Source organism: Carettochelys insculpta, chromosome 1 (assembly GCF_033958435.1).
Source record: "Carettochelys insculpta isolate YL-2023 chromosome 1, ASM3395843v1, whole genome shotgun sequence".
Lineage (NCBI taxonomy): Eukaryota > Metazoa > Chordata > Testudines > Carettochelyidae > Carettochelys > Carettochelys insculpta.
Window position 1 is genome coordinate 236,223,508 of NC_134137.1, and position 10,855 is coordinate 236,234,362.

Consider the following 10,855-nt stretch of genomic DNA (forward strand, 5'->3'; position numbering starts at 1 on the left):
TGCAGATCAGTGTGACTTACAATGAATCTGGTTTCATGAATTAGTTAACAGTGCAAATGTGAAACGACTTATAGCAAAGCAACTTATAACGAGGACCCTCTGTATTTCCTATGAACTCATGTAAATAGAATCAGGCTTGCTCTTCAGAAAATCACTGCTTACACCCCAGTTACTAATTCTATGCAGCGATATGTAGAAACTCTCCTTGAGATGCTATGAAAAATAAGAGAAACAGTCTTTTGAGGAAAGGAATTGTAGGGAGGAGGGCCATGGTTAATTGAAAGTGAAAACCCCTAGGAATACTGGCATGAAAGCTAGCTTCTAGTGCTGATAAGCAAATAAGGTGTGGTTGCTACAATGCACAGTTGCAAGAAAAAGTAGAATTCCATCTACGCAACTCCTTCTGAGCACTGCTGTGAAAAAAGTTCAGGGTCCCAGGTGAAGCAGAGTTAAGGCTGGAGAAAGGTATGACAACAAAGTCCCAGGAGAAATGCCAAATTATTTCACCCTGGCTATGTCTACACTAGCCCCCTTCTTCGAAAGGGGCACGGTAATCAGCCAGAGCGGAGAATGCCAATGAAGTGCTGCAATGAATGTTGCTCCCTTGGCAATAATAATAATAATTTCCTGAGGAGAGGGCAGTGGACATGCCAAGAAAAAAATCTTGGGAGTAAGGGCACTTCGAAGTCGCACAGGTACTTCGAAAAGTGCCCATGGCTACACAGCATGCCGGCGCTTCAAAGTTTGCAACTTGGAAGTTGCAATGGGGAGAATTAGCCTAATGAGGTGCTGCATATTCATTTCAGCACTTCCCTAGTATTCTCTGATCAGGCTGATTACAATGCCCCCTTCAAAGGAAGGGCTAGTGCAGACACACCCCCTGTAATTTAGCTGGTAGAGATATGATGCATGCTTTATAAATTCAGTACATAGATATTCTGTAACCATATTCTTGTTCAGTACTGCCAAGGACTACCTACATAATCCCAGCACACATCTTCTCTCAACTGCCCATCTCTCTCTCTAAAATAGGGGGCTCTCTTCCTCCCTTGTATATCGCATCAGATTTCTTTCTTGGCACGTCCACTCCCCTCTGTTCAGGAGGTTATTAAAAGGGAGGATGGCCTGCTAGGAACTGTCCCAGTCTGTATAAGCATCCTGTGCAGATTGTCAAACTCATTGTTATGGCTCTGTTGTCCTAAAGCAAAAAGTCAAAGCCATGGGCATGGGGGAGGGGCAAATTTCTCCACCTGCTCTGGCGATGCTGTACGGCTGTCCCATTTTAGAGAGTATTGCTGCTGATGTCCCTTTCTGCTGAAGTCTTGGTCCTCTCCCGTGAATAGAAAGTGGAGCGTGTAACTTCCTCACTGAAGGCGCCTTCCAAGAGGCCCAGCACCGATTGGCGTGCCTTCTGCCTGAAGTTCCGCCCCACAAAAACATACAGAAAAGGGTTGATGCAGCTATTTGCGTAGGCCAGTGCTATAGAGATGTGGTCCCACAGTTTTACAGACTCTCCAAATCCAGTGTGTGGCCTGGCTAGGAGATACAGTGCCCCAACTACATGGAATGGAGCCCAACAGACAAAGAATGCAGCCACCACAACCAGGATCACTCGCAGGGTTTTACCATGGGGCTTGGTAAATCGGGTTCCATGCATCTTATTGGCAATAAGGATATAGCAACCTGCCATTATGCTAAAGGGAAGGAAGAAGCCAAAGACAATCCTGGTAACAGTTATTGTCAGTGAGATGGTGTAGTCAATGTTATTATCCAAGTCAATATTGTAAAGGCTGCCAGGAGTATTAGTGCTGGAGAAATCATCAGGAGTTTCAGATAATTCTGAAAGGAAAACGCTGGATATTCTAGATATGCTAACATTAGGCAAGCTGCCAGGAGGCTCAGTTAACTCAGAATCAGGATAGGCAGTGGATGAATTCATGTCAGTTGCAGCGCTGAGACTTGCTGATGCCCTATAATGGAAAAGAGTGGATGTTGTGTTAATTATAGTAGAGTCCCTGGTGTGAACGGCTGTCTGGAAGTCTGGATGTTCACCTGGAGACTGATGAGTGAAAATGATGCCTCCATAGGTTTCAGCTGTCCCAAGATTATCTAGCAACATGTCATCGCTCATTGCTAAATCATTGTCATAATCCATATCATCTCCAAATTCATAAATACACATAGTTTTGTTGAAGTCATCTTTGAAGGTGTTACGGTAGAGGAGGGCAGGACAGGACATAATGAAGGCGAGGAGCCAGATGCAAACACACATCACTGATGCAAGCTTCACAGTACGATGGTTCTGACACCAAACTGGCTTCATCACCATCAGGCACCGGTCAATGCTGATGACAGTGAGCAGGAAGACACTGGCGAACATGTTGAAGATGATGGCCGATGGGATAATTTTGCAGAGGAAGAGGCCATATGGCCAGTACTCATGGAGGATCAGGTGAGTGATGGAGAATGGCAGAGACATGCAGCACAGGAAGTCGGCAATGGCAAGGTGCAGGAACCACACAGTATTCACGGTCCGCTTCATTTTCAGGCCAGCCACCCAGATCACCAAGCCATTGCCCAGGAGACCCAGGATAAAGGTGAGAATGAAGATAATGAGGGAACCAATGATTTCTGGTGCATATCGTAGTGCAGCATTATCATCTGGCTTGTCTGTGCTGTTACTGCTCAGGAGTGGAGACATAATCTTTAGATACTGGTGGCAAAAAAAAAAAAAGAAGAAGATAATGTGCTATGCTGTTCACAAGCTCTATTCCCAGCTATATGCGCCCAACACCAAGATTACCTTTTCTATTCATATGAAAACATCCTTGTGTAGGTTGTCTCAGCAGTAAAGATTGAACATGGCAGCTATAATAGGAAAGCACAAGTCCGTCCTACTCCCTGAGCAGGAAGACCTGGCTGTACTAGGGCAAAGTCTGTAACAAAACTGCACACTTCTATGTGATCTAATCCCCAGGGGTAGACATAGTGCCATAGTGTAAATGTGGGTGCACTCAGGTTCTCCCGTGTCCAAAATTGCCATGAGTACCAGCACTATCCCAAATAGATATTACCCTTTATTAACGCTCCCAAATTCCACTTGTCCCCCCTCCCCAGCTCCTTTTAACTCTACAATTTTTAATCTGTCTAGCTATCCATAAATTTTCCCCTTTACTACAAAAACTCAGTCTCGGTTCCTCTTTCACTTAAAATAGAAATGGTTTCCTCTCTCTTTACTGATGGGAAAGGTTTATGCCTTGAAAGCAATTTTTGTATTACCATGAGCCTCTATTTTGTAACTGTTTCCACGATGTTACAACTAGAATGGTTGAGCCAGCGATTCCCTACAAATGGGAACTTTTCCAGCAAAGTCTTGCATAAATCTTCCTTCACCCATCCCTTCAGCCCCAGCTGGTCCAAAGGAGAGAGACAGTATGAAGAGAAAGAGCAAGATGAACGGAAAAAAAGAGAAATAAACAGGGATACTGAGAGAAGGCAAGAAACTGGCATATGGTACTTGGTACTTCTTATCCACAGATCTTCACATAAGTCAGAAGGTATCATTCGATAGCACTCAGTCCTGCCATGAGTGCAGGGAACTGGACTAGATGACAGTTGAAGGCTTCTTCCAGTGCTACAGTTCTATAATTATCTCCAGATGAAGAAAGATGCATGAAAAGGATTAAAGTACAGTTTTGCTCAAAAAAAAAAAAGTTGCAATGTTAAAACACCTTCTCTCGCAACCCCTGAGTGTGTTCACGCCAGCTTTACTCACTAGAATGACTAAAATAGTTATAACTATTTTTTATTCATGTTCCCATAGCAAAGACAAGCTAGCTGCTGAGAGGGAGCTTTATTCTATTGTGTGCACCTGACGAAGCAGGTCTTTGCCGACGAAAGCTTATTCTCCAAAATATCTATTAGTCTGTAAGGCGCCACAGGACTTCTTGTTGTTTTTACAGATACAGATTAACACAGCTATCCCTCTGATATTATTTCCTGTGTATCAACAAAATTGTTCACAGTTAGACCGACGCAAAACTGATAAGGGAATTAGGTTGCAGAAGTATCACCAAGGGAGTGGCAAAAAGACCATGAAGTTGTACATAGGTCACCAATGGTCTAATTCAACATGCATCACCTTTACTATTGCTGGTGAAGCGTGAGAAGGAGAGAACCCAGAATGATTCTGTGTTATCATCATTATACATTTCTATTACAGCAGCAACTAAGCTTCAATCTGGCACTGACCGCACATAATAAAAATCAAACAGACCCTGCCCCAAGATCTTGCAGTCTGTAATGTAAGATGAGGGGAGAGATGAGGGAACACAAATGAGGGGAGGCCAAGATGACCAATGAAACAATAAGAATTAACATAATAAGCAGCAGTCTTACCACATCAACTGCCTAGCCATTGTCAAGAGATTTTCAGGTATTGCACCAAGGGTGAGTTTTAAGAAGGGACACTATGCAATGTGTTGGGGAAGCTGCTCCCAAGATACAGGGCAGCATAGCTGAAAGCATGAAGGTGCTTGAGGAAAATGGCCAACAAAGACTTGGTGAGGTAGGACTAAGGTGCAGAGGGCCTTCAAATAAAGATTAGTAGTTTCTATTTGATACAGTGGAGAAGGGAGAGCCAGTGGACAGAAACAAAGGGAAGGTGGGTAATGTGGTCAGTGAGACTACTCAGGAACAGTAGCACTTTGAACTGATTTTAGGTGTGCATTCCAAGATCCCAAAGCAAGGCCAGGTCTACGCTACAAACCTACACTTGGTGTAACTGCATCAAAGGTGTGAAAAATCCACTCCTGAGCCACATCATTACATTGACTAGTCCCCATTGTAGACTACACTTCTCCCACCAGCAGGTCTTCTACTTCTTGGGGAGATGGATGAACTATGCCAGTGGGAGATCCTCTCCCGTTGGCATAGGAACAATTTCAATAAGCACTCGTGCAGCTGTGCTTCTGCAGCATGGTACATGAAGACAAGCCCCAAGTTTGCTGGGCTGGGAGTCAGAAAAAAAAGAAGATATTGTTTTTGTTGTCACCAGAGTGCATTCAATATATAAATCCTTGAGAGACAGCTACTGTTGGCCTCCCAGTGCTGCTTTTCAGACCAGAAACACCCTTTAAATGATATCCCCAGGGTCTCTCATGGTGCTGGAAGAGAACCAGGTCCTCATCAAGTAGTAATAAATCTTAGTTGTATGGACAGAAGGCAATGTTACTATTCAAATTACATACCCTTTGGAGGGCTGAGGCTAAGAGCCTGCTCCTTCATCTCCAAATTACAGGCCACTATTATTCCAGCTAAAGATCACCCATGTCCTCTTTATTGCACTAGCACAGGGGTTTGCAACCAAACATAGCAAGAAGAGCCATTTTTTTCAATTCAGTAAAAACAAATCAATAATTCAAGAGTCGCAATGCATGTGAATAGCAGGCAGTCCTTAACAAATAACGTCAAACAGTACTTTTTGTAACCCCTATTTTAAGAACAGCGTGCATGCTATGATTTATAATGTGATACATAGTGACTGCAGGATGTTCACAAACTTTTTACATATTCTATTTCCTCACACTACTGCCTTCCTGACTTTCACTCCCAAACCTTCTCTCTCTCTGGAGGACAGTAGGGGGAGTTATCCAATGTTTCAAGATCACACATTGTTTGCTAGTTAGATATGAGTTCTTCATAGTTGCAATTTTAGATGGTCACTGTTTATCAAAATAATCAGGAGGTTTTTTTCTTTACAATTATAGCATCAGGAGCCATAAAAAAGTTCTTAAAAGCTTCATGCAGCTTCAGAGCCGCAGTTTGCAAACCCCTGCACTAGCAGAAACCTTTTCCTTCCTGAGGGGGTGCTCCGGTAGAGTAACTTCTTTCACCAGTACACACACAGAGCCAAGACAGAACATTGCCCTGGCCACTGAATCAAGCTGCCTCTCAGAATATACACAGTGGATGCTTTACACATACTGAAATTAATCCTGGTCCATGACAGGGAGCTGGATGAATCCATCTAGAGGGTCCTGTCCCACTCTTCCACCCAATGTTTTCTAGGTCCTTGAACGAAAGAGGAATGGAAGAAATAAGAAATGACCGCAAAGAGCGGGAGAGAAAGGGACGCTTTAGTGACAGATGGAGGGAAAATGCAATAAGGAGAAATTGCAGATCAAAAAGGCAGACTGCTGTCTTCCATACTTACCCCAGTACAGCAGACTTCTCAATGGACCACCCTTGGTCTGAAGCACTGGCTCTGGAGTGATCAGAAAACAACTTACAAGGTCAGTTTAGGAAATGACTTTTTTTAAGACCACTATCTTGAGACACACAAGCGGAAGGACAAAAATGAGTCATGCCTGAAATCTGAGATAATATGAGCTGCAGAAGATCTGGTCTGATGCTGCTGAGATAGTGCAACAGCAGCATGTGAGCAAGTATGGTGCCCATGAGAATTCCACGATTCCTTCCAGCGAGAAGGAATAGAAGAGTAAGCAGACCTAGGAGTTACGGGGGAGCATAGGTGTGTCTACTACAAAATTAAGTTTTCATAAGAAAATTGGACGCACCATGAGATCAGCGCACTAGATCTTGCCTTTTACCATGTTAACATAGACCACTGGTCCATCTAGCCTGCTGGACCTCATCACTTTCCTGCTCTATTTTATGTGGTATCACACTTCCTACTGTAGCAGATCAGATCATTGATCCATCTTGTCATCTTTCCTGTCTCCGGCATATTGTATCTATCTAACTTTACATCCCAATTTTATCTAATTTTGAAAGCTGTGTCCAACAGAAGCCCGTGCCTGAGGCCTCAAAAAGAAGACAAAACACCCTACGATGCCCATCACTACAAGGTATTTTCTTCCCAGCCACCAGCTGATGACAGATTTTAGCCTGAAGTACAAGGACTGATAGCCTTAGTCATTTGTACCATAGGTAGCATCATTGAAGATACTGCAGCATTCTGATTCATGTAGGTATCAGATGTCATTACTTCTGTTTTTTTACCTTAATAACATCAGAAGTGAGAACTTACACAAATTAATCAGCCAAGCACAGTGGAGCCTTACACTTAGCTCTACAATAGTTCTCTTTGTCTGTGTGCAATCTTACACGCACGAGTGGCATTTCTGTTGGTCTATTTGCTATAAATCCAGAGAATAGGAGGTTTAATGACAATGGCCTGCGCACGAAAAACACCTTTACTACATTCCAGTGACTTTCACTCTAACCGGACCAGATCCTTGATTTGTGGCCAAAGGGCACTGAAGTATGTCATAGTGCCTGTCTTGAGGAAAATGAGGGGGTCTTCCCATATTACTACGCTGAACTCTTTATTTCCAGCCTTATGGATAAAAATGTACAATTTCCTAATATATCTCCTTATCACAACGAATAAATTACATAAAAATGGACACAAAAATAGAATTAGCTTTACAAAGCCCTGTACCTACTCCCTAGCAAGCTCAAAAAGCAGGGGTGAACCATGCCTGAGGAGGGGCAGAATAATGACATCAAGCTTCAGCTGAATGTCCTCAGTACAAACCAAGCGACAAACCGGGGGGTGAGGGAGGTGGGGGGTTACACATACACACACACTCATGTCACCTCTGCTCAGAAGGAAGTGAATTTGCATCTTTTTAACGATGTTTTCTATTCTGAGTCTATCAGAGGAATAAGGTGTGAACATTTTATTTCCTCATGTGTGAAGGGGCCAGTAGTAAAGAGGCAGAGATGCTGCAGGGCAGGGCTGAGGGGCACTGGCAGAGCTGTGAGGGGAGCCCAGGGCTGGAATAGCAGAGGGGCTGCAGGGCAGGGCTGAGGGACACTGGCAGAGCTGTGAGGGGAGCCCAAGACTGGGATAGCAGAGGGGCTGCAGGGAAGGACAGAAGGGCTTTGACTGAGCCCTGAATAACGGGGAGGGGCAAGGGGAAGAGCAGAACTGTAGTACAAGATGCAGCTGTTTTTTCACTTTTTATGGAGGTGTTGGGGTGATTTTTGTAGCAGAGATTAGTGGGGTAGGAATGCTTTGGATTTGTTATTTATTTTGGGGGGGGCATCATCTTCATCTCAGTGACAGGTGACGGGGGGAGCAAATCATTTCCTCAGGTATTTTGGGATTGATCAGTGTTGCTAAACCTTGTAATTTTTATCATGAGTCTTGCAGTAGTAGGTGTTTTTCTTCAAAGACTCAGCTAGAGTCATAGGATTACTGTAGAATTCCAGCTTAATTTCAAACAATAGTTTCTAGTCCTTGTGCTTACAGAGAAAAGCTTGAAAACAGGAAGCCAGTGCAGAAACCAGCAAACAATCCCCAAAGGATCATTTTTTTAAACAGAAAATCTCATTATTTTTCAAACACCCTGTGCGGGCACTGCTGGTGCTGCACTCTTGGTTTTAGTATTGCCAGGGTTTAGCACTGCTCCATTTAGCCTTATCCAGAGCACTGGAGCAAGGAGAGGCTGGTGTCCTCTGGGAGACAGTTTCCCACACCATGTAGTACCCAGAGGCACTGAGACCTCAGCTGGGGTGAGTGAAGTCTCTGCTCTACAGCCTCAGCTGAGGCCCAGCTGCCCTTTAACGCGTGGTAGAGTGCAGGGCTTTAGACCGTATGCTCGCAGGTTCTATCCCTGGGGCTAGCAACCCAGGTCTGTCAGCATTACAACCACTTTAGGGCACAGGCAGCTCAGCCTCCCTTCCTGAGCCCCATGCCCTGAAACAGCCACTGCCCTGCACCCCAATCTCTACCACCACACTCTTCCTCAAAATCTAGGCCCCTTAGTCCCTAGGCCAGCCCAAACACTGCCATGACACTCATACCCCACTGTGAAACCCCAAGGCCAGGCTGGTTCTGCCAGAATGCAAGATGGCCTTCTGAGGTTGCTCCAAGTATCAGAGAGGTAGCGGAATTAGTCTGTATCTTGAAAAACAACAAGAAGTCCTGTGGCACCTTGTAGACTAACAGATACTTTGGAGCATAAGCTTTTGTAGGCAAAGACCCACTTCATCAGATGCATGAGTGGGGGGTTCCAGAAGAAGGTCTAAATATATGGGTTCATGAAAAGGAGCGAGTCCCACTCAAGACGACAGCCAGAGCTGACAAAGTCAGTTCAGTCACAGAGGACAGGGCCCATTATCAGCAGCTAATGTAGAGTTGTAAACATCAAGGCTACGCATACACTAGGGCTGTGTCTACACGTGCCCCAAACTTCGAAATGGCCATGCAAATGGCCATTTCGAAGTTTACTAATGAAGCGCTGAAATGCATATTCAGCGCTTCATTAGCATGCGGGCGGCAGCCGCGCTTCGAAATTGACGCTCCTTGCCGCCGCGCGGCGCGTCCAGACGGGGCTCCTTTTTGAAAGGACGCCGCCTACTTCGAAGTCCCCTTATTCCCATGAGCTCATTGGAATAAGGGGACTTCGAAGTAGGCGGCATCCTTTCGAAAAGGACCCCCGTCTGGACGCGCCACGCGGCGGCAAGGAGCGTCAATTTTGAAGCGCGGCTGCCGCCCGCATGCTAATGAAGCGCTGAATATGCATTTCAGCGCTTCATTAGTAAACTTCGAAATGGCCATTTGCATGGCCATTTCGAAGTTTGGGGCACGTGTAGACACAGCCTAGGATGCTAAGTCGAAGTAGGCTATTTCGAAGTAACGACATCGAAATAGGCTACTTTGATGCATCTCATCCACACATCCTCCGGGGCTGGTGCCGTCAATGTTCAGTGTTGAAGTAGCACTGGGGAAGGTCGAAAGGGGCCCCCCCCGGAAGGAAAAGCAGAGTGTCCACACACACAAGCACCCCCTTTCGAAATAAGGGGCCAAGAAAGCCCATGGACAGGGTCACAGGGCAGACTGGCCCTTCCAGGGCAACAGCATGCTGCTCCCTTAAAGGACCCCTCCCAGACACACTTGGCCTGCACTGCACGAGCCCTGCGTTGGTGACACAAGCTTCACAGATCTCAAGCCCACAGACATGGACATTCAGCAGCAGCCGGAAGCCATCTAAGCTGCCTCCTGCAGGGCAAGTGCCCTGCTAGACGCTGTACGGGCAGCTGCCCAGCAGCTCCTGGCAGCAGAGCCCTCCCCAGGGGCACAAGGGGACACCCCAGACCATCAGGCCCTCCTGCTCCCCCCCCCCGCCAGGTGCCCCGCCGACTCTGGAGCTACCCCTCTGGCACCGAGTGGTGGGAGCACCTGGTCATGGGGGAATGGAATGATGACCAGTGGCTCATGACCACAAGAGCCAGCAGACCTTCATGGAGGGCTCATCCCCTCCTTGAGGCCCCAGGACACCCGGATTCGGCATGCCCTTGCCATCGAGAAGAGGGTTGCAATAGCTGTCTGGAAGCTGGCCATTCCAGACAGCTACCACTCCATGGGCCAGCAGTTTGGCATTGGCAAGGCCACCAGCGGCGCTGTTGTGATGGAGGTGAGAAGGCCTAGGCCTGAACCCACTGGTGGGGTGGGGGGGCCTGCGGAAGGGAGCCTGGGGAGGGGGGGCCTAGGGGAGGGGCGCACTCCACATACCCTCACAGGCACCCATGTCCCCTCCCTGCAGTTGGTGCATGCACTCAATACCCTGCTGCTGCAGAGGACCATCCGAGTTGGGGACCTGGAGGTGGCTGTTGCAGGATTCGCTGCCATGGGATTCCCTAACTGCTTCGGGGCCTTCGATGGGACCCACATCCCCATCCGTGCCCCAGATCACAGTGGCGGTAGCTATATCAACAGGAAGGACTATCACTTTGTGGTCCTGCAAGCCATGGTGGACAGCCGTGGCAACTTCCAGGATGCATATGTGGGCTGGCCCAGCTGTACCCATGCCGCTCACGTGTT

The 10,855-nt window shown here is 46.6% G+C and overlaps 1 protein-coding gene across 1 annotated transcript; it reads right to left on the bottom strand.

The window, feature by feature from the left end:
- Positions 1 to 1,282: 1,282 nt before the first annotated feature.
- LOC142007106 (C3a anaphylatoxin chemotactic receptor-like) lies at positions 1,283 to 2,701 on the bottom strand. Its single transcript, XM_074983643.1, has 2 exons — positions 2,128 to 2,701; positions 1,283 to 1,839 (listed from the first exon to the last, which is right to left on the bottom strand). The coding sequence occupies exons 1-2, from the start codon at positions 2,699 to 2,701 to the stop codon at positions 1,283 to 1,285; spliced, it is 1,131 nt and encodes a 376-aa protein (XP_074839744.1).
- Positions 2,702 to 10,855: the final 8,154 nt, after the last annotated feature.